This window comes from Thalassophryne amazonica, chromosome 21, assembly GCF_902500255.1.
Source record: "Thalassophryne amazonica chromosome 21, fThaAma1.1, whole genome shotgun sequence".
Lineage (NCBI taxonomy): Eukaryota > Metazoa > Chordata > Actinopteri > Batrachoidiformes > Batrachoididae > Thalassophryne > Thalassophryne amazonica.
Window position 1 is genome coordinate 19228493 of NC_047123.1, and position 25181 is coordinate 19253673.

The following is a 25181-nucleotide window of genomic DNA, read 5'->3' on the forward strand; positions in this document are numbered from 1 at the left end:
TTTCAACTCCCTAAACGCGGCTTCGCACCGATCCGACCAGGTGAAGGGGACTTTTGTGGAGGTCAGGGCTGTCAGGGGGCTAACTACCTGACTGTAGCCCTTGATGAACCTCCGGTAGAAATTTGCAAAACCGAGGAACTGTTGTAGTTTCCTACGGTTCGTTGGTTGGGGCCAATCTCTCACCGCCGCAACCTTGGCCGGATCAGGGGCGACGGAGTTGGAGGAGATTATGAACCCCAGGAAAGACAAAGACGTGCGGTGGAACTCACACTTCTCGCCCTTCACAAACAGCCGGTTCTCCAACAATCGCTGTAGGACCTGACGTACATGCTTGACATGGGTCTCAGGATCCGGAGAAAAGATGAGTATATCGTCTAGATATACGAAGACAAACCGATGCAGGAAGTCCCGCAAAACGTCATTAACCAATGCTTGGAACATCGCAGGCGCATTGGTGAGGCCGAACGGCATGACCAGGTACTCAAAGTGACCTAACGGGGTGTTAAATGCCGTCTTCCACTCGTCTCCCTCCCGGATCCGAACCAGGTGATAAGCATTCCTCAGATCCAATTTTGTAAAAATTTGGGCTCCATGCAGGGGCGTGAACACTGAATCCAACAGAGGTAACGGGTATCGGTTGCGAACTGTGATCTCGTTCAGCCCTCTGTAATCAATGCATGGACGGAGTCCGCCGTCCTTCTTACCCACAAAAAAGAAACCAGCACCCATCGGGGAGGTGGAGTTCCGGATCAACCCGGCAGCTAACGAGTCCCGGATGTAGGTCTCCATTGATTCGCGTTCCGGACGTGAGAGGTTGTACAGCCTGCTGGACGGGTACTCAGCGCCCGGTATCAAATCAATGGCACAATCGTACGGACGGTGCGGGGGCAGCGTGAGTGCCAGATCCTTGCTGAAGACGTCAGCAAGGTCGTGGTACTCGGCTGGCACCGCCGCCAGATTGGGGGGGACTAAAACCTCCTCCTTAGCTGTCACACTGGGTGGAACCGAGGATCCTAAACAGTCCCGGTGGCAGGTTTCGCTCCACTGAACCACAACCCCAGACGACCAATCAATCCAGGGATTATGTTTTAACACCCATGGAAAACCCAAAATCACTCGGGAGGTAGAAGGTGTTACATAAAACACAATCTCCTCCCTGTGATTCCCAGACACCACCAATGTCACTGGCTGTGTCTGGTGTGTGATTAGTGGAAGAAGGGTGCCATCTAGTGCCCGCACCGACAATGGTGACGGTAAGGCCACTAGAGGGAGCCCAACCTCCTTTGCCCATCTGCTATCCAGCAGATTCCCCTCCGACCCCGTGTCCACCAGTGCTGGGGCGTGAAGGTTTAGATCCCCACTCAGGATCGTGACTGGGATACGTGCAGATCGTCGGGGTCTCCCCACGTGGGTGTTGTGACCCACTCTTAGCCCAGTCTCTAAGGACGAGTGCTGCTGTTTTGACCGTTTGGGGCATTCTCTCTGTGTGTGCTCGGTAGAGCTGCAGAGAAAACACTCTCCATGGATCAGCCTCCTTTGTCTCTGATCTGATCGCTTTTTGGCCCTGCTCGTTTCCCTAGCAAAGTCAGCAGGTGGAGCTGTCGTCACGTGGAGAGCCCTGGCAGCGGAGCGTGGGGAAGTCGGCTCCCTTTCGGACCCGGGAGGAAGAGGGATGGCTTGTGCCTGACCACGCCCTTCGTCTCGCTCCCGTCGGTGTTCTGTTAATCAGTTGTCTAACCGTATAACCAGGTCGATAAGCCCATCTAAATCCCGCGGCTCGTTCTTCGCCACCAGGTGCTCCTTAAGGACCAGAGACAGTCCGTTTACAAAGGCGGCGCGGCACGCAACAGCATTCCAGCCGGCTCGCGCTGCCGCGATGCGGAAGTCGACTGCATACTTCGCTGCGCTCCGATGCCCCTGCCGTATCGACAGCAGCACACTTGAAGCGGTCTCGACTCCATGAGGGTGGTCGAACACCTGTCGGAACTCCCTCACAAACTCAGTATAAACAGTTAGGAGCCGTGAATTCTGCTCCCAGAGCGCCGTAGCCCAGGCGCGTGCCTCTCATCGAAGCAAACTTATAACGTAAGCCACCCAGCTAGCGTCTGACGCGTACATGACGGGACGCTGTGAAAAGACGAGCGAGCACTGCATCAAGAAGTTTGCGCACGTCTCCACACAGCCTCCGTACGGCTCCGGAGGGCTTATGTATGCTTCAGGGGAAGGTGGGGGGGTTCGTTGAACGACCAGCGGAATGTCTGTTTCTGGCACACGGTCAGCAGGAGGAGGTGCTGCAGCAGCGCCCTGAGCATGCGCTTCCACCTGGGCGGTGAGACTCTCCATCCTACGATTGAGAACACTGCTCTGCTCGGTAACTAAGTCCAACCGAGCGGTAAAGGCGGTTAAGATGTGCTGCAGCTCACCCAACACGCCTCCTGCTGGCACCTGTGCACCTCGCTCTTCCATTGGCTGTTCAAGCGATGGTTGACGCCCCTCGGGATCCATGACGCTGCCGAGAAATCCTGTTGTGAAAGTGTCGTGACACGGACCCACAACAGGGGGCGTTAATGAACGGACAATGGATAAGCCAAAAGTAACAATTTAATGTTGTGAATCGCACAACGACGTACAGACAATATGGTGACTGTCAATCATACACCAGGTGACGTGTGGGCAGGCTCGACAATAGAAGACGCCTGGCGAGAGAAGAGCCGGATCCCACACAGCTTCCCGACCAACGGAGCTGAAGAACACCGGAGCCGCCAAGCCCTGCGCCCCAGGTGGCCGCTGTCTTCAGCAGTCAGACCCGGTACTGCTGGCAGAGAACAGAGACAGTCCTGATGAGTGTGAGTTCGCACACTCAGTAATCCCACAGTCTGTATACAATTGGGAGGGAGAACCTCCACCTCCAATCACACACTCGTGCAGCTCCTGTCTAACCACTTATCTGGTTGGGGTGTGAAGCGAAGCCGTCGCTGATCACACCAAACGCCAATCCCACAGATAAGGACACACCACAGGAAAACGGCTGCAAAGAAGTTCAGACTATTAGTCAGTGTTAAGTCAGCAGAGAAGTTACCTGAATGGTAGCTGATTTCTCGGCGGGGAGGTGGAGTTCCAGTCCGGCCTTTATGGTGGTGGTGATGAGTAGTGGATGAGTGACAGCTGGTACGGATGATGAGTGACAGCTGTCACTCCTGGTCGCTCCGACACCCTCTCGTGCTTGAAGCCCGCACTTCAAGCAGGGCGTCATCTTGTGGTGGTGGGCCAGCAGTACCTCCTCTTCAGCGGCCCACACAACATTTATCTTCAATCCAAGTTGGTTCTTCATGATGTTTGTAACCATTTTTAATTAAAAAATGTAATAAACAGATTTTTCTTTAGTCTCATCAATTCCACTTAGTGTAGAATGATATTTTATTTGTCTCATTACTATTATTACTGTTTAGCCCCATTTAAAAAATAGTTTAGTGAGAACAGCAGTGCAGGCTAACACGTTTGAAAGTCCCATTTCTGCCAATTGAAGGATTAAATACATTTTTTAATCGCGAGAATCTCCGTCACCAGAGAAGCCAAAAACATGATGGCTTAATGCAATCTGCAACCTCACCACTAGATGGCATTAAATCCTCCACACTGTAGCTTTAATATACCTTGCATATATACATATAGCATACATCAGGACAAAGACTTATTACATTTTCACCAAATATTGCACCATCAAGCAGCAAAACCCAAAAGAAGCACTTTTTATCCACTCACTAGTCGCTTAGTCGTTACAAAATGACGTCATTGAGCGACGGCCCAAAGCCGCTTTTCTCTTTGGTCATTTCAAAAATAGCTTTGACTTGCCTTTTGAAATCCACAGTATCAGTCTCGTTGTGTCTGCTGATGCCTGCAGCTGATGAGTTATATTCTTTGCGCACTCATCCACTTATTGCACTCATCTCTTAAGCTGACTGAATGATAACGATGATACTAATGTAAGTCATTACCATCAATAATTCAGGATGTGCCGCTGGAAGTTTATTAATACCTGCTGCCAAAACAAAGATTTAAAAAAAGAACAAATTATGAGATTTTCTTCTTTTTTTTTTTTTTTTTTAATGAATGTTAATGCATCCTGGTTCAGTGGCTGCTGTGGAATATGAAGGCAAATCATATTTTCTCATCAGTCTGAGTCTTTGAGCACAACTGAATCTTTTGATTCATTTGTATTCAGTTCCTCTCTGCTCGCCAGATTACAGATTCAGAGACCGTGAACAATAACCGCCGCGTCACAGCAAAGCTCTCCTATTGTCAAACGCAACTCGCATTTACTGAGGGGAGACGATGAAATAAATAATCCATGAAAAGGAAAAAAAAAAAACAATTTAACAGCGGATGATTCACAGTAATAAAAATCCAAACACAATGTGATCCTTTGAGGAGGCTGTTGGTTTTTTCTTTAAACAATCCACACATGAGACACCAAAATCAATACTTCTGCTGTGAGATTTGAAAGGTAGTGGTTTGATATTATCTCTATTCTCTAATAGTTCCTGCGTGAATGCAGACAGTAACGGCCAATCTGGTATTTGACCCCAATCACTTTGACCTTCACCCAAATGACTGACCTCTGCAATTCAACTGTGTGTGCGTGACAGTGGATCCAAAACAGGTTGAAAATCAAATTCCGTGATCTTTACTCAATTTCAGGGTCAACATTCACTCACATACCAGATTTGGTAAAAATCTGCAAAACGACCTGGGAGGAGGAGGAGACCAATAAAGAGATATGAAGACATATTCTGGGCCCTATTGATTGACCTTTGGCATATATATATATATATATATATATATATATATATATATATATATATATATACGAGGGCTGTCAATAAAGTAACGGTCCTTTTTATTTTTTCAAAAACTATATAGATTTCATTCATATGTTTTTACGTCAGACATGCTTGAACCCTCATGCGCATGCGTGAGTTTTTCCACGCCTGTCGGTGACGTCATTCGCCTGTGAGCCCTCCTTGTGGGAGGAGTCGTCCAGCCCCTCGTCGGAATTCCTTTGTCTGAGAAGTTGCTGAGAGACTGGCGCGTTGTTTGATCAACATTTTTTCTAAACCTGTGAGACACATCGAAGTGGACACGGTTCGAAAAATTAAGCTGGTTTTCAGTGAAAATTTTAACGGCTGATGAGAGATTTTGAGGTGAGATTGTCGCTTTAAGGACTTTTCACGGTGCGAGATGTCGCGCAGCGCTCTCAGGCGGCGTCATCAGCCTGTTCAAGCTGAAAACCTCCACATTTCAGGCTCTATTGATCCAGGACGTCGTGAGAGAACAGAGAAGTTTCAGAAGAAGTCAGTTTCAGCATTTTATCCGGATATTCCACTGTTAAAGGAGATTTTTTTAATGAAAGACGTGCGGACGGGTCCGCGCGTCGGGACGCAGCCGCCGCGACGCTCCGCCACAGGAAAAACACCTCTGTTGAAAGCCTTAAGGACAAGTTGGAACATGTCCTGCCTGTTAAACAATTTCTCATATACTCACTCCACTGAAAGCCATCAAAAGCCGCCTGGATTTTACAAATGGTTATCAACAGGGAGGTGTTTTTCCTGTGCTGCCGCACCGCGTCGGCTGCGTCCCGACGCGCGGATCCGTCCGCACGTCTTTCATTAAAAAAATCTCCTTTAACAGTGGAATATCCGGATAAAATGCTGAAACCGACTTCTTCTGAAACTTCTCTGTTCTCTCACGACGTCCTGGATCAATAGAGCCTGAAATGTGGAGGTTTTCAGCTTGAACAGGCTGATGACGCCGCCTGAGAGCGCTGCGCGACGTCTCGCACCGTGAAAAGTCCTTAAAGCGACAGAATCACCTCAAAATCTCTCATCAGCCGTTAAAATTTTCACTGAAAACCAGCTTAATTTTTCGAACCGTGTCCACTTCGATGTGTCTCACAGGTTTAGAAAAAATTTTGATCAAACAAAGCGCCAGTCTCTCAGCAACTTCTCAGACAAAGGAATTCCGACGAGGGGCTGGACGACTCCTCCCACAAGGAGTGCTCACAGGCGAATGACGTCACCGACAGGCGTGGAAAAACTCACGCATGCGCACGAGGGTTCAAGCATGTCTGACGTAAAAACATATGAATGAAATCCATATAGTTTTTGAAAAAAATAAAAAGGACCGTTACTTTATTGACAGCCCTCGTATATATATATATACACACACAAATTTTGACTTTTGACCCCAGTGACCTTGACCTTTGCCAAACCCCTTTTAAGGAAATTCTGGGATTGACCGTTGAGTATCTGTGATGACGAGGGTGGTCGGGGTGATTCAAAGATCAACCAAAGAATCATATTTTTATTAGAACCGGTGCCAGTAATGTCGACTTCTAGTTTTCACAGATTTTGAAACTTTGCTTCACAAAATAATTCACTTTCGTAACACCAACAAAGGGTTTACATTCGCTGTCCCCGTAATGATCTCAAGAATCAGAAACATTGCCTTTTGACAGGAGTTGTTTGTTTTGATTGAATGGTCAATTGTGTCAAACATTCACTGTTTTTGCAATGCTTGAAACAGTAACTGAAACAATTGCTTTACAAAAATAAATGTTTTGAAACACTTGAAATTGTAATAAACCAATAGCATTAGACAATGAGTCATTATCATTTACTGTTTCTGAAAGACCAGAAATGGCAATTAACCAGTTGCTTCTGAAAATGAATCACTGTTTTGAAACACTTGGAATTTTAATAAATTAAACACATTAGACAATGATCTGGAATATTTGAAACACTCAGAAGCCTAAATGAAACAACTGCTTCAGACGAAAACAGTTGTTTTGAAACATTTGAAATGTTAATGAACAAATAACCAACACAGTAAATGAAACCATTTTTTTCAGAAAAAATTATTCTTTGTTTTGATAACTTAGTGGTAATAAGCCACGCGTCAGGCATTGATCAGTTTGAAAAGGTAAATGAGGCACTTGTGCTTGGGACACTGAATCATTGTTTGGCAAAATGTGAACTGGTAATCTGACAATGGATTGATTCACTGTTTTGAAACACTTGAAATGTTCATGAACCAACTGTTCATATCATGATTTGCTGTTTTTGAAACACTCAAAACACAAACAGTACCTTCATACTGCATTGTCTCAAAAAGCCTTAAACAATAAAGTGTTTCACAAAAGTAGTGTATTTTCAAAAGTCAATTACATCAGACTATGAATCTTTGTTTTGAAACATTTCAAATGATAATCAATTGCATCAGAGAAATCTGATTTTGAAACACTGTAAATGTCAAATCAAACAACTGTTTCAGACCATGCTTCATTGCATCAAAAAACTTGAAACAATTCACTATATCATGAAAGGAGTCTCCATTTTTCAAAAAGCTCCAAAGTAAATGAAACACTTCAGAAAATGTCAGTTATAAAATGCTTGAGAGCTTAACAGAAACACTTGCTTCATTGTGTCAAGGCTTAGAAGACATTAGTGTTCCAAGCTAAATGTGAAAAACACTTGATTTGTTGTTTTGAAATGCTATTCACAAACTCTATGTATTCTAAATAACTGAGTGTATCCTGAACTTTATCAATTCATTATTATTATCTTTTTTATTTATTTAATTTGTTGATTGCGGGGGCTATACTTTTTTACAGCTACACAACAATGCAACAAATAGTTTTAATATGGAACTACAACTTATAGACAGTATTGTTTTACTGGCATTGCATCCTCATTGTGCTCAGTATTCGACCTGCATTTTATTTTTTTCCTTCGTATTTATTGTTAGAAAATTTGGATGTCTGATTTCATGTCTTAAAAATCCATCTTTGATCTCGTATTTGTCTGCATATAAATGGGTGGTATATGTTTTTATCTTGTTATGGTGCCTCTTTGTCTAGTCTATGAGTATGGCTGTGTACCTTTTTTGTGTACTGTATAAAGTAGCCAGTGTTAATCTTGTATGTCACGAGGGACTGGAGTTGTAATTAATACTTAATGGTGCACTGAAGAAACAATTAGCGTATTTATAGCATCTACTTGTCTTGGAATTACACAACGAAGCTACAGACACCCAAAATATGTCCATGTATACAAGTACACCTGATGCCTTTACCTGAAAGAGTTACATCAGTTAAATCAGTTAGAGTTAGATCTGATCACTAAATAGATAGAAACTGCTGCAAAGAACAAATCATAAGGAAGTGCGTGACTTATTCCTCATCTTAACAACCTCCTAGGTTTTGGCACACAAAGCAGCTCGAAGTGGCTGGAGTTGGGCTAAACACTTGTAGACCTAGGTTCAGTTTCTAATCACACTACCTGTCTGTGTTAAAAGGGGAATATAATAATGAAGGGGAAGTCATTAAGCTTTGGTTAACTTTGCTGCACCGATTTGGTTGAAAAAGCACCTTTGGTTTGCTAACGTAATAACCCGAGAGTGGTGTCTGCTACCTGCTAGATGGTTGGTGGATGCCGGATTGATGATGGATTAGAAGCAGGTGTGGTTGCCATTGAGAGAGACAGACCGTTTCAGCACATAACTGTATTAATTCAGAAAAGTAAACCATTATGTTTTAATTGTTTCACAGTGGTTGTGTTTTAAAATTCCAAAAAAGTCACACAACCCAGCAGAAAGGATTTTATATGAATTTAACCACCAATGAAAGATCAGAGAAGATGATTAAGATACATATTGGGATTTGTGAGAAAGAGAGCATTTATAGGTACTAAAATTGTACAAGAAATAATTATTTTATGATTGTTTAAAAAAAAATTGACTCTGCCACACAACCCAGCAGAAAGGCTTTTGTATGAATTTAACCATAAAAGAAAGACATCAGATATTGTTAAGCTACATAATTAATGGGGTTTGTGACTCATAGAATTAAATCATACTTTTTTGATTGTTTCATAGTGGTTGCGTTCTAAAATTCCAAAAAACAGTTACACAACCCAGCAGAAAAGATTTTATATTAATTTAACTGTCAACGAAATATCAGAGGAGATGATAAAGCTACATATTGAATGGGGTTAGTGAGAAAGACAACATTTATGCATAGATAGGTACTAAATTGTAGAAGAAATCATTATTTTATGATTGTTTAAAAAAAAATTGACTCTGCCACACAACCCAGCAGAAAGGATTTTGTATGAATTTAACCATAAAAGAAAGACATCAGAGATTGTTAAGCTACATAATTAATGGGGTTTGTGACTCATAGAATTAAATCGTTATTTTTTTGATTGTTTTATAGTGGTTGCGTTCTAAAATTCCAAAAAACAATAATGAATGGGGTTTGTGAGAAAGAGAGCATTTACAGACAGAAATGTACTAACTCATAGAAGTAAATCATTATTTTATGATTGTTTCACAGCGGTTGTGTTTGAAAACACAAAATACACAGTCATACAAAACAGTCAAAATTCCACACAACCCCAAAGAAAGGATTTCTTGTGAATGGAACCAAAGCAGACACTCCTTCAGTCATTGTCATTCTCTCGCAACATATTTTGAAGTTATGTGTAGCTTGACATTCGCTTGATTATCGGTTTCTTTCATTTCCATAGCCCAGGTTTGTTGGCCATCACTGCTTATTGCATGCAAATTGTTGCAAATATAATTTACAACAGAATGTAATTCACAAACAAAACAGAGCTCCATGCATATTTGGCAGATTATCCATCCTTGGCAACGGTAAGCACTCTAATGGCTGCTTTATAGTGCAGTTTGTTACCTCTACCACTTGACAAAGAAGAGTGGAAGTTATGCAATCACTCCTCTGCCTGTGTTTCTCATACTTTAACTCAAAACTCAGAGGGCGTATTTTTATCAGTTTTTGCAGAGAGACAGACAGGTTGATTACATTTTGAGACGGGTCTGCATATGATTCAAAATCATTTGTGCAGTATTTTCCTTTTATCTCCAGAACCAGCCTGGTGACATCATAAAGATCTGCATGTATGCTGTACAAGGGACTATTGACCCAAGCGTCAATCTGCAGAGTGCACTTGATTTAACAACGACCTTAAAAGTGTCATAAAGCTGACACAATGGTTGTAAAATTTTTGAAATGTCACTATCAGTGAAGCATGTGCTGGTAATAATTTGAATTATCAGCAGGATATATGCAAATAATAAGAGGGTTGGTGACGCAATGATGCTTTGAGACTTTTGCTGTAAGCAGAGATGGAATAATAAATAAGAATAAACTGCATCCTGGAGGTGTCTCTGTTTTGACATCTGCTTCTTATCTAGTTATTTAGCTTCTCTGTTTGGATGGCTAATACATGTGATTCAAGAAAACATCCCAGTAAGAAAGATCTGTAGAATATGATCAGAAGGCTCCTCTGTACAGAGTTTGAAAAACAAAATGTGTTTTGCCTGAACTGCTCACAGCATAGGGTTTGGATGAGTGGGAGAGTGAGTTAGTCAGTCCATCCCAACCAACTTGTGTAGACAATAACTCAAAAACAAAAAATGTTATCATCTTGTAACTCACCAAATAAAAAGAACATACGAGGACAAACGATACTGCAGCATCTGGTGAACTTTGATACCTCATACTGATCAAAAGAACAACTTTGTTTTGCCTGTTAATATCCCACAGATGTGACTGCCACCTACTGGATTGTTAGTAGCTGCTGAATAAATTTTCAAAAACTAAGAACAGCTGTGGTTGAACTGACAGGTTGTCAGCATCCTGAGCACTGGATATGTGGTGTCTTCCTCAATGGGTTGTGCCCAGCTAATAAGCTAGCAGCCAGAGGGAGAAATACAATGTGTACTGCCTAGCTAACAAACTAGTAACTGCATCCATAAATATGACGAACTCTGTCCGGCTAACAAGCTAGCAAGCACAGGGAAAAATTATGATATCCACTGGTCAGCTAACAAGCTCATTTTTCTATCATATTCCCAGCCACATGGATAGAATACGTGGCTGGGGATTGTACCAAATCATTTAAGCCAGGGGTGCCCACACTTTTTCAGCTTGCGAGCTACTTTTAAAATGACCATGCCTCTATTATAAACACCAAGCATACACTGACGCATCAATTAAACTCTGGTGCAGTAGTAGTAAAACCTAGTCCCAGAGTAATACTGTCTTAAACATTTTAGTTGTTAAAATGATGATGATGATTATTATTATTATTATTATTATTGTTATTATTATTATTGTTGTTGTTGTAAGTAGTATTACTATTTAGTAGTACGAAAAAATGTCTTCAAAAGTGGACCTTTAATCTAGGGGTGTTGCCCCCCCAACACCCTCTTTCCATCTGGATTCACCCCTGGTTTGCCATCTGAGCAGGAAGAATTGATGTTATATATATATATATATATATATATATCCCCTTAACGCCTGAATTTATATAGCTGTATATAAAAAAAATGTTTTGTGTGTGTTTTTGCCTATAAGTAGATGGTAAATAATGTTGACATTATTAATTTCACTTTTGCGCAAAAAAATAAATAGTAATTTTTGTATTTTGGTAATAATTTATGTTATAATGTTATAATAATAATAATGGTATGTTGCAAATTTGCGACAACAGGCATACTGGTCAATTTGGTATGTTGCATATTTGAGTCAAATATTGTAGCATATATGCGACAATAGGCATTAAGGGGATATATATATATATATATCTTAGTTGTCTCCCTGTTCTAACACACCTGAATCCAATGAAAGACTCGTTAGCAGGATTTCAATTTGTCTTTCACTGGATTCAGGTGTGTTGGAACAGGGAGACAAGAGTGTCAGGAAGGTAGATCTCGAGGACCGAACTTGGGCACCCCTGTTTGGCTCAACTTATGTTGTGGTTTGGTGTTATATAAATAAACTGATATTAAATTGAACTGGGGAAGGGATGTAATCATTTTGGTGTTGAATGCCATTATCAGCAACCAAAAAGCAAAATTTAAGAAATAAAATGTAATTTAAATGAAAAAAAATGTTTGACAAAGTATTGTACTTGTGCCAATTCAACATGCAGATCCACCTTGGATTTGCTGTGGCGACCCCAAGTGCAAACAAGGGAGCAGCCGAAGGGACTTACTTTATTGTATTGGGATCTTCCCCATTATTTTGTCCCTATAAGCATTTATTGTAACTTTTTAAGGGGGTTACAGAAACATGTTGGGTTTTATTGATGCTAAATTTAAACTTAAACTATATTTTTGATTCAAATTTAAAAGGTGAAATTAAATATAAAATGACATTTTTGATTAAATGTTATGGAATTAGGTTTCCCAACACTATTTTGTCTGTTATTGTTACTTTTTAGGTTTTAATTTGGCCTCACTGATTTTGACAGTTCTTGCAGCACACGTGCAACTTTTTTTGCATGAAAACTTGCAGAGATGACGGCGTGAATTCATGCTCTTCTTACCTATGGTGGTGATCACGGTGATGGCGAAGTAAAAGGAGCCGGCGAACTGCCACTGCACGCCGGCTTTGTGCGGCTTCAGCTGCAGCACCACCTTCTCCAGCTTGTCGAAGTCCCACGTGGACAAGTTGAAGGTCCTGAGTAACTCCTCTCTGCGGAGGTCCACCTTCCTCCTCTGGGCTGTCTCCTTTTGGGACTCCAGCACGTTGAAAATCGCGGCACCGATGAGCAGGTAGGTCAAAGTGCAGATGATGAGGGCGAGAGTCCGCACGTTCTGCCTCTTCATGATGCGGGGGGAGGATGAGGGGGTGTCAGGGGGAGAGCAGGGCAGTCAGCGGGGGCCTGGAGGACGGAGAGCTCGGCTCTGTCATGGCTGTGACGATCTGACCGAGCAGAGGAGCTGCAGGAGACTTTATGAGGAGAGGAGCTGTTCATTCAGCACCACCTCTCTCTCTCTCTCTCTCTCTCTCTCTCTCTCTCTCTCTCTCTCTCTCTCTCTTCTCTCTCTCTCTCTCTCTCTCTCTCTCTGTCTTAAAGAGGTTATACAGTATTATACACTTTTTCAGTCAAAAAATGTCACCAGTGGCACTTGCAGGAAATATTAATATGGGGGGGGCGTGTCAGTAAAAATGTTGGAATGGGACCAAGCAGAAATCTGTGGTGCAAAAAATAAATAAATAACAAATATGAAGCCAACACAGAAATGCCAAAACCTGCAGTTCTACCACACTCTAAGAAATAAAACGTTGAATTTAATAAAATTAAGGCAACGTTTTCCACATAACATTGTGAATTAAGTGCAAAACAATATTATAGTTGAAATTAATTAAATCAAATGAAACATTATTACTTAAATCCATAAAATTAACAATTGCAAGTATATTAAAAATAATACTATTAGTTACATTTAAAACCCCTGTGTTTCATTTCTTAGAGTGCTGAAGACTCAACAGGTTAAAGAAAATAGGTGAATACAGAGTTCTAAATTTGGTTAGGCCTCACTCCCTGTTGCAGCAGTAGGATGAGCCAAGAGACAGGGGGTGGAGCCCATCCCCCACTGCAGACAGAGACCAGCTGGTGGCAGTGGGGAGGTGGAGGGAGCGTTAGGTGGACAACTGAAAAACAGCAAGAGTTGAGTGAGAGACTGTGTCCTGTTGGTTTGTGGTGATGATTAACAGTAATGCCCAGGGCTGTGAATTCAGGCAGATTTAATCATGGGGGGTTATTGTTGTACTCTGTAATCGTGATCGTCACTAGTTTTTAAAATGTCTATCGCAAAGTGTACTTTTTTAACAACATTGTGCAAGTTTTATAAGTCCGATCTGTGTGTTACAGATACAAATCTGTGTCATCGGAGCCGCAAAGTTGGCAAAGAATAATCCACCTATCAAAGCATGGCTGTTATGGCAGTTGTCGTAAAGCGGGACTGGTTGGTTGCTATGACGATGCTGTGTGCCTGCTCCAAGGTAAACATAGCATATGGACATCGCATACTTTAAGCGTCATTAAGTTTTTAAAAGAAGAATTTTGCGGCATGTCTGTGTCACAGAGCAACGTCAGAGAGAGGGAACGTGGCAAGAAACATGGTTCCAAAAAGTTTAATAAGGACAAGAATCCGTGGAATTGGTGCTGGGTTCGTCATCATGAACACAGATAAAAGAAACGGGAAAAGCTCAGGTGAAGCTCAAGAAACACGGTAAGAATTATTTTTTTTATCTCAGGAAAATAAACATTGCACTGTTCAAACAGGATGTCAGACAAGATTAGGTGACTTATTTAAATTAATGTGCGCTTTCTTTCAGTGGAAAAAAGACATTTGAATAGATTTGCAGGAATTCACACAAGGATATAAGTGACTTTTTTACTAGATGTTATTGATATGATATTATGTTATTGATATGAAATCTTGGAGTCATTTTTGATCAGGATATGTCATTCAATGCGCATATTAAACAAATATGTAGGACTGCTTTTTTGCATTTGTGCAATATCTCTAAAATTAGAAAGGTCTTGTCTCAGAGTGATGCTGAAAAACTAATTCATGCATTTATTTCCTCTAGGCTGGACTATTGTAATTCATTATTATCAGGTTGTCCTAAAAGTTCCCTGAAAAGCCTTCAGTTAATTCAAAATGCTGCAGCTAGAGTACTGACAGGGACTAGAAGGAGAGAGCATATCTCACCCATATTGGCCTCTCTTCATTGGCTTCCTGTTAATTCTAGAACAGAATTTAAAATTCTTCTTCTTACTTATAAGGTTTTGAATAATCAGGTCCCATCTTATCTTAGGGACCTCATAGTACCATATCACCCCAATAGAGCGCTTCACTCTCAGACTGCAGGCTTACTTGTAGTTCCTAGGGTTTGTAAGAGTAGAATGGGAGGCAGAGCCTTCAGCTTTCAGGCTCCTCTCCTCTGGAACCAGCTCCCAATTCAGCATGACAGCATTTTCAGTTTTTGACCCCTGTGTAAATCCTCAATTTCTTCCTGTTAAAAGGGAGTTTTTCCTTCCCACTGTCGCCAAGTGCTTGCTCACAGGGGGTCGTTTTGACAGTTGGGGTTTTTCTGTAATTATTGTATGGCTTTGCCTTGCAATATGAAGCGCCTTGGGGCAACTGTTTGTTGTGATTTGGCACTATATAAATGAAATTGATTTGATTTGATATTTTACTGCGATTTTCAAAATATTCTATAAGCTTTAGCTATGGTTTTTGAAATGCTTTAACGGTATTTTCAGTCTTCATATATTTCATGTAGTTTAATTGTTCTGAGTTAATGGATAATTTGATTTACAATTAAAAGGAAAATCATTCTAGGTCCAACTTGCACATCATATTCTTTTATTTTGACATTATCTTTGACATCTAGGATCATTTAAATATGCACTTCTTTTGAGGTTTTTTTTTTCCAGGAGATGCTGAAAATGTATCATTAGATACAAAATTAATTTGGTTACTGGGGCCCCACGGGCCCTAAACCCCGGCTGGCTTGGTTTGGGATTATGACTATTAGTCAATTAGCTGCTTCTGAGTGACTCAGAATTGTGAGTCTTCTGTAGAACCATAAGCTGGGCTGCATTTCTTCAAGTGGCCACATGAGGCTGGCTTCTAAATTGAGTCAATCCCATAGAACCTCATGTTAAAATGTACAACTTTACAGCAGAAATCAGCAATGAAAGTTTTCTGTATTTGGGCTTCCAGGTTTTTCAACCAAGCCAATATTCTGGGAAATAGAAGTTAGTGCACTATATACAATTTTTTTCCCAGAAAATCTTTAAAACATTATTTTACAATCAAATACATCCTGGCTAATATATTGGTTAGCCGATAGAATTGGCTGATATGAGCATTTCACAAACATATCTTTATCAGGATTATTTTTGCTAATATGAAGATGTTTTCAGAATGAACACGCAGAAAAACATTTAGGCTGTTTGAAATGGTGTCAATACATAGTTTTTTTTTCCAGCAGAGGGGGCTCCAAAGGCATTGTTTACAATGCTGTCAAGCGTGGCTGGGACCCCATCACCACTTCGTGACATTAGTTACAAGAGACAGAGGCAAAGCAACCAGTTGCAGTTCTTTTTCAATCAGTGTGGGTATTTTACAGCAACAAAAAACAAGTGGTTGCTATGCCACCAGCTAGGCGGGGCCAAAATAGACAAGAAGTGTATTTTATGCAGATGTTGAGCAACGTGACACAAGGACTGCCAATCAAGAATGGAGGCAATGTGATGGCAGCATGATGTACACTGGTTGGTTGTTGGTTATATTTATATTCTTTAATAATAAAGTTCATGTTTAAACTGTAAAACATCCAGCCTCAATTACATTTCTTTATTGTAAGACTTTAACAATGAAATGCGAGGAATCATTGCCATTTGAATGTATTGGTATCAAAAAAAATTTTACTCCCTAATACTGGTATCGGCCCAACAAAAAGTCCATATCGGTATGGCTCTACAATTGAATCTTTTTGCTTTTGATATAGCTGCATTGACCTTTTTTTTTTTGTTTGTTTCATTTCGCTCTTTTGACCAAGCGACGGATGAACCAACATAAAATTCAATGAATTCAACAGTAAATCTGATCAGAACTGTACTGTCCACTGTGTGTTTGTAGAATAAGGGTCTCCACAATCCAATATCAGGGTGTTTTCATGTTTAAAACCCAGAATCATTGTGTCATATCAGCTATTTTTTGCCCTTAACATTCCACGGCATGGTGTTGGAATTCCATTTTTTTTCAATAATGAAAATTAAAAAAAAAAAATTGTAATATATAAATTTTAAATGTTACTAAACATGCCACATTAATGTGGATTAAAATTCCTAGCAGCAACGATATTTGTGTCTCGTTGTCTCAATGTACTGATGCAGAATGATGGACACAGTGATGATTGGCTTTCTGAAAGCCAAAATGTCAAGCGAAAGTCCAACAGGGGCTAAATAAAATGACCTTCAGTGTCACCAGTTTCCAGGCAGCATTTCCCCAATGTGACGTGTGTCATGGAGATGGAGACGCTGTGAAGAGGTCAAGGTGACAATCCAAATCCAGTCCTTGTTATTCCTTTTTACTGCCCAAAAACATGCGTTCCCATGCAGCAACCAAGTTCTCTGTATAGACACATTTTTGCAATGACCCCAGAAGAACATTTAATTGATGTTATTCATTAGATTTTGTTTTTATATATACTGAATGTAATAAAAAATGTTTGTAAGATTATTCAGGGAACACTGGCTCATTCAGTATTTTGATTAAAGACTGTGGCACCGAGACAACTCTGGGGGAAAAACAATTCACATTTATTTTTACAAACTGGCATTTATGGGGGGGGAGCTAAACTGAAACCATTGTATTTATTACCATCAAAACTAGAAAAAAGTTGTAACAGTAAGAACATAAGGAAATAAATCTGAAAACTTAGGGGTCGTCTTATAATTGTGGACTAAAGCTATACATGTCATATATACAAAACAGTAGGTGGTGACAGAAATCTTTTATGAACAAGTATCTGCATCGGCTAAGAATAGGCAAAAGTCATGGAGTGAGGTAATTTCCTAAAAATTGCTGTATTTTAACACCACAATTACATATCTACACAGCTTTAACAATATCACCACAAGAACCAGCATAAAACAATCATATTCCTCACAAAGCAAGTGTTCTTCTGTTCCCACATCAGGGTTACCCCCTCCCAATTTTATTTCAACAATGGTCGCATCTTACTTCCTCTGCTCAAACTGCCTGAGAAAAAATTTTATTTTTATAAAGAGAGCAGCAGAATCACAACACGCCGTGCAGTGTGCATTCCCACCTTTATAGTACTCAGAAATCTAAAAACAACTCTTTAGGGTTCAAGTACCCAATGATAGTCTAGAAAGTTATGCCTGTGGAGATTTGATCGACTGACACAGCCATGGTTGGCCAGTTTGTACCACTGTTTATTGTACTACTGCTTTATGCAATCTAGCCTTTTTTCCACCTTTTTTCTCAAGATGGCTTCATTAGCATTAATTTCAAAAACAAGATTTGGTCTTGAGAAAGTATTTGTCCAAAAGTGTGTCCTGAAAAAGGGTGGGTTGTTTTATAATCAAGACCATCTTATATTTGGCCCAATACGGTAATTCCCTACAAACTGAGGCAAAGCTAAAATAAATGCAATGCTGATGGGGGTTTTTGTTGTTGTTGTTTTGTTTTTTGGGTTGTTTTTTTTTTTTAGTTGCCATGCTCAGGAGTCACCTGTGCCTTCCTCATGAAAATAAATTTATTATTTTGTTACTGTTCAACTAAAGGTCAAGACACGTGTCTGAAATCTGTTTTATAACTCTGTGACAAATGATGACATCTGTATTACACCTCCCTGCCTCTGTCATTGACTGATAGATCCTGGCTGATCTTAAGTTCCACACAGACAGCCGTGCCAAAAATAGCTTTCGTTTCAATAACGAGGCCAGTCAAGTCAACCGTGACTGAACCTGCACAAATCCTTCTTTCACAAACTGAAGTGCTTCGTGCTTCCTGCAGATCAATGCAACAATTAATCCATGACACACAAACTCTGTGCTCTGTGCCACATCAGCACAACATACATTATACATGAAGCATTTAAAATTAATCTATTTCCTGACATCTATAAAATGATTCCATTTCTGCACTATATATTATTATTAATGGTCACATTTTGTATCTAAACTCTAGAGCATGGGGATAAGAGACTTGAAGACCTGAAATCACCCTCAGGAATCCGAGCACTTTGACCCATAAAACATTTTCTGGTGGCACGTTCTGTCCCCCGGCTGATTGTGTGCAGGAGACTGAGGCCAGGCGTATTACACACATTGTAGACAGGGTGAAATGTACTTAAAGCTATAGGATTTTGTTGTGAAAGTGTAGGAACACGGACCCACAACAGGGGTGCAAATGAACGGACAATGGAGGAAGTCAAATAACACTTTACTGTTGTGAATGAGCACAACAAACACGGCAGGTCACAATAGTATGCAATGAAGTCAATTTACAGAACGTGTCATGTGGGCAAGCTCGAAGATAAGAGACGTCTGTCCAAAGCAGAACCGGAACCACACGATTTCCTCCGCCACCGAACCCCGGGAATACTGGAGCCGCCAAGTCCCGAACTCCCAGGTGGCCACTGCCTCCGCTTGTCGGATCTGGTACTGCTGGCGAGGAACAAAAACAGTTAGATGTAGGTGTGTTTATACCCAGCAACACGTATGGTGGGAAATCCACCTCCACCTCTCGTTGAAAAGTCTGCTGTCAAAAAACACAAAGCAACAATATTCTTCTGTCGAAAAGAAAACATGATTGGCTGAGCTCGTTACCTCCTAAGCATAGCGATATCTCGGCAAAGAAGTGGAGATGTCGTCCTGCTGATATACGATTGAAGATCAGATGATTGGTGACAGCTGTCACAGGTAATAAGTGACAGCTGTCACCCCGGCTGCTCCTGTGAGGCGGCGGCGCCCTCTTGTGCCTGGAGCCCGCACTCCAGGCAGGGTGCCCTCTGGTGGTTGTGGGCCAGCAGTACCTCCTCTTCAGCGGCCCACACAACAGGATTTATGGCATTTATTAGCAGAAATGGAAAATAACATTCATAACCATCTGTTCATTAGTGTATAATTACGTACAACAGCAACCCCCCCCCCCCCCATTATCTATTATGTTGCCACAGAAAATGTGTCATTGCTGTATTTTAACCCACATGGGTCAAAATCCCAAATTGTTTCCACAGAAGGTCAATTTTAATCATATTGGTGATATAAAGTTGTATATTTAAATACTAGAGATTTATAGTGGTGATGAAGAAAACTGTTTTGTGACAAACAGTTTTTAAAAATATCAAAGCAGCTACACCTTTAACATTGCATTTTTAAAGATAAAATGTCAGGGTCATGGAGCAGATAATGTAAAATCATTCATCCGTCATGGTGGTTGTCATGATATTATTCAGCATATCTGGTCAATTGGCAAAAATTAAAGATGGTGGCCATTTTCCAAGATGGCCACCAAAATGACCTATATTGAAAATCAATTTTTGCATAGAAATACTCCTATCTGATCAATTAATATACTGATGTCAAATTCCATTTTTATATTTTATTTGCTATTTATGGTATTTATTATGTTTTATTTTGCTCATGTGCCAAATTAAAGTGAAGTTTAATACATTTACTATTACTGGGTTCCACCTAGCATATTTTTGAAAGTGTTTTTCTCTTAAAACTACTGCATGTAGGCCAATTAAAATGTATTATGTGTTGAGTAAATTGTGTTGTAATTTCAATATCTACAAGCAAAAAAGACAAATGGCAATTTATGCCACTAAGAGTGTCATACTGTTGTTAGAACATGAAAAATTAAATTGGGGGAACACGCACGGACACACACAAGGACACATGCTAACAGCACACACAAAGACAGAAGGCCACACGAGTGACAGAACAGACATGAAACAAAAACAAATAAAAATAAAAACCCATGAATATATAGCCCTATGTTGTCTGAAAGAGGCCAGCAGGGGCCTCTCACCCCAGATATAAAACAGACTGGGTAGCTGCATTGCGATTGTTGGGGAGATGAGCAGTGAGAGAGCAGGTGAAACCACATGAGTGTTCTGTCTAAAGATTCACGTTGTAATAAAGGTGACGTTCGGTTCCAAAGACGTAGTCTTTTTCTGGAAGATCCACATTTTACACTTCTGGACACCACAAGCTCCACAACAGGTCCATTGTGATACGAGCACTTCAATGCAAAAACAATTTTTTTTTCAGTAGGTCATTTTGGGGGCCATTTTGGAAAATAGCCACCATTTTGGATTTTCAAGTGGCAGCTGACCAGATTTCTTAAGTACTATATTGGGAATCAAACTGCCAAATTTGGTGCTTGTACCTGTATTTGCACAATTTTGCTGTAAAATTGATATTATCTGCTTCACTAAATCTTCAAAACAAAAGTCTATACTTCCAGCTGAAACATTGCTCCTAAGGACCTCCTGGCTGAAATATGTCCACGTCTATAAGTAATATACTCGTATATGCGTGTACATTAGAGCTGAAACAACTAACTGAGTTAATCGATTAAATCGATTATTAAAATAGTTGTCAACTAATTTAGTCATCGATTAGTTGCTAAATACCTTTGTTTTACCGCAAATGTTTCGTTTCTTCCATATAATCAACTGAGCTTTGCTTTGAATCTTGAACCAGTGAAGGAGTGCTTCGAGCTGCTGCTTCGTTGGTTTCATTTGTTTTATTTCGCTTTATCTTAATTTTTTCCCACTAAAACCCTAAAGAGCATATGTCTGTGCGGAATATTTACCTTTTTTATGTTAAACTGACCTGTTATGGTCTTCTGAAACAGTTGATAGATGTATTTTATGCTAACGCTGATGCTAACGTGTTAGCATGTCTTTGACGTTTTTAATGTTAAAGTTAGCATTAAGCTGCTGGCATTTCAGCATGTTTGTGCATTTGTTTTCTGTATAATAATTAGTGGCTCATGTTTGTTGTCGTAAAAGTGTCAAATGTATTACAAATTATAATATTTTTTAATTAATTTTTATTTATATATTAATAATAATAACAATAATAATAGTAATAATAACTACAATATGCTACAATACAATTTTTGAGAAGGAGACATGAGTCACATGTGTCATTGTGAAATGACCACATAGTTTACAAGTTATACAGAGAATGTTGCGCATATAATGAGTCAGGCTCCAGTTTGATTTAGGTTTTATGGTTAACTGGTTATGCTAATTGCTCATTTGCTGCAACAAAAATACCTCTTTTTTCACCATATATTTTATAACATTTATATGTTTCAATGTTGTTTTATGGCAACTCAGCACTTTGATAAAGCAATGCCATTTGAAATAATTATTTTTGTTCTTTATTATAAACTGTTCTATTCTTTATTATTTTATATTTCAACAGCCAAGGGACATTTGACAATTTGTTGATTTTCAAGTATTTTATGTTTTCAAATAATGTTCTGTTGTTAAATAAAGTGATGGAAGGAGAGAAAAATTGTTTCCCTGGTACATTTAAAAAAAAAAATCCCCGGTAATCTGATTAATCAATTAATCGTGTCGAAACCCCATCAGATTCATCGATGATCCAAATAATCATTTGTTGCAGCCCTACTGTACATGTGTAAGTATATAAACCAATACTAATGCATTAAGGCCAAACAGCATCATGGTAGCTTTGCAGTCATTAATGGTGCTTTAGGGTTTTTAAAGAGCACATTACATAATGTACCAATATGAGGACATCATTAAAGGCATGTCATACAGACTCAAACACCCAGGGGCCGCATCCCCAAAGCATCCTGGGAAAAGTGCCTTCCAGCTGGCTTTATCTCATTACATGAGGTTCAGTGTGGCCTTCAGCTTCTCACTAACATTCAGTTCATGTCTCTTGTTTTACTGTCATTTGTTACTTCTGTTTTACACTTGATATTTATAACAAAAAGTCCTCCAAATTGGAGGAAATCTATCAGTTTATTTAATGTTTATTTGTGTAAGGACAAGTGTGCAGAATGGGCCGATGCCACACACACTAAAGCAATTATAGCCTAAGATAAAACATACAGATGGAAAATATAAAACGCAATCTCAACAGCAAATCTATATATTCAAAGCCAAGTGGCCTCGGTGTATGTGTGTGCATGCATGTGTATGGCTTCGATCACGGAGAAACTGGGGAGACATGACATTTGCCATTTGGTAAGCTTGTATATTTTCGGTCAAGGTTGAACACCGCGAAAAAGGAAGGTTGACAGGACTAATATGTTTGGAGAAATTATGGATATAAATACACAACAAAAGTGAACAATGGATGTTAATAATTACATTCTGGAGTCACACACTATTCCAAATCATTATAGAAACTTTTCATAATTTATTACCCATCTTAAAAGATGTCAGCTGCCTATTTTATAAACACTACCCAATCTAGAGCCCGTGGATCCCCACACGCAACACGTTAATACATACTTTAAATTCAATTCAATTCAATTGATTAATTTATATAGCGCCATCTCAAGACAGAGTCACCCCATGGCGCTTCACATAACAACACAAAGTAATTTAAGATCAAAATTAAAATAAAGAAGGGCACAATAAAAGGATAAAACACAGTAGAATAAAAAGAAATTACAAGGCAAACATAAAAACAGAATAGATTAATGATTTAAAAGTCTCCACCGTGTCAGACTGCCTAATAACTGCAGGTAGATCATTCCAAAGAGTAGTTCCATGGTAGGAAAAGGCTCCATACCCCACAGATTTTTTTGTTCACCCTCAGAATACACAGAAGCCCTGCAAATGCAAGGGCTGTGCAGGTATGTAGGGCTTAACCAAGTCCGCCAGGTAGGAAGGTGCCAGTCCATGAACAATGTTATAAACCAGCAACAGGACTTTAAAATCTGATCTGGCAGAAATCGGAAGCCAATGAAGGGACGCCAGAATGGGTGTAATGTGGTCAAACTTTCTACTTTGTGTCAATAGTCTGGCAGCAGCATTCTGCACCAATTGAAGACCCCAAATGCTAGACTGCGGCAGATCAGAAAATAAAGCATTACAATAATCCAGTCTGGAAGAAATAAATGCATGTATCAAAGTCAGCATCAGCCATAGACAGGATGGGAGGAATCCTTGCTATGTTTCGCAGATGGAACAACAATGGTCTGAAATATGTTTAAAAACATATTTCAGACCACAAAACTTCATGACTGTGTGACTGATCTGACTTTATGAGTCTTACCTGTTCTTCACGATGTAACATTAAATGGCACAGTGTGTTTTAGTTCATCTGGAACTAATTCCATCCTGATCTTCATTGGATATTTTATACTATCAAACCTGCATAACACAGAATGAAGCTGAGACTTCTAATCTGCATTCCCTTATTTTTTTCCCATATTTTGGATTTTTATTGAGGAGTTTCTTTCAGTATTATGTTTGAAGACCAAACACTTGACTGCCCCTGTTACCATTGGAGCCATTTTAGAATTCCTTTTTACATTTTCTAATTTAAGGCCTCTTAATTAAACTTTCTCCTCTAGCTTCATGATGTTAGTTTGAGTCTATATTACTACATCTGGCACTGCTTCCACCTTTTTCCCTTTACCAGCCACATACACCCCAATTATTATTATTATTATTATTGTTTGCAATAAATGAGGGCCGTACCTGCCTGTGATTGAGAAACTACTGGTATTTGCTGCCGCCTTGTGACTACAATGAGAAGCTTCATCATAGGTTTTATTATTATTTTAACTAGGTAATAGTGCATTTTAATGTTATATGTAGCAGGAAAAAAATATTTACCCTTCTGAAATAAACAAACAAACAAACAAAAACAAACTCGAGGAAAACAGTTGCCTTGTAGAGTTTAATGATGTTGCAATGGACGATTTGAGCTCATCCCAAGTGTTTATGAAAACACAAACAGGTATAAAAAAGTATTTAAAATATTAATAAAATTGCAGTATACATTTGCGCTGGTTACTATTGCAAAATAAATAAATAAAAATAATAAAAAAAATTTAAATAAATAAAATGTTTTGCTCGGTGCAGTGCTGTAATATTACCTGTAGGTGGCGAAAGCGCGCAGTCATTACATTTTTACTTTACTTTATTGTGTTGTTGCCCTTCAGAGATTGACTATATTTCAAAAGTACACATTGACAATGTTTCCAAATCGGAGAAAATAACTTTTTTTTATCTGAAAGCTACAGAATGACTGGCGCGCTTTAGTTCTTTTTCACATCTTTTACTGTTCGACGTCTTGGAGACGTCAGGAAAGGAGGCGGCGCTTGTCTTCAGCCGCACGCGCTCACGTCTACAACTTTTTTCTTCTTCTTCTTTTATCTCCTGCTGCTGCTCAGAATTGCTCCTCTGAACCTCCTGAGAAACTCTTGTCAGCATGGAAAGGTCCAAAGGAGAGGAGCTGACCCCTGCACAAGCCGCATCTTTGTTTGGGACAAACGAGCCTGAGAGTCAAAACAGACACACTGACCGAGGCAGGAAGAAGCGCGCCACCTACTGGAAGGTCATCATTGGGGTACGTCCAAAATATTCTGCATATTAAATTTATTTTTAAAAAATACACATAATGCAGTCGTTGTGCTCATGTATTTTTGGGTGCCACCAGTTGTCTTTGTTCAAATAGATTTGTACATACAGTTAAAAAAAAAATGGAAACAAATTTTATGTGTGTGTGTGGGGGGGGGGATTGGAAAGTTAT

At 39.9% G+C, this 25181-nt stretch overlaps 2 protein-coding genes across 2 annotated transcripts in view; one reads left to right on the forward strand and one right to left on the reverse strand.

The window, feature by feature from the left end:
- The window catches only part of kcnk3a (potassium channel, subfamily K, member 3a), an 86944-nt gene extending 74067 nt beyond the window's left edge, over window positions 1-12877 (reverse strand). Inside the window, exon 1 of the mRNA XM_034162468.1 lies at window positions 12411-12877. Coding sequence (XP_034018359.1) covers window positions 12411-12693 — 283 coding nt within the window. The 5' untranslated portion in view covers window positions 12694-12877. The remainder of the gene's footprint in view (window positions 1-12410) is intronic.
- An 11880-nt stretch (window positions 12878-24757) lies between these two features.
- The window catches only part of enpp1 (ectonucleotide pyrophosphatase/phosphodiesterase 1), a 67711-nt gene continuing 67287 nt past the window's right edge, over window positions 24758-25181 (forward strand). The window contains exon 1 of the mRNA XM_034162277.1: window positions 24758-24998. Within this exon, the coding sequence (XP_034018168.1) occupies window positions 24861-24998 (138 nt within the window). The 5' untranslated portion in view covers window positions 24758-24860. The remainder of the gene's footprint in view (window positions 24999-25181) is intronic.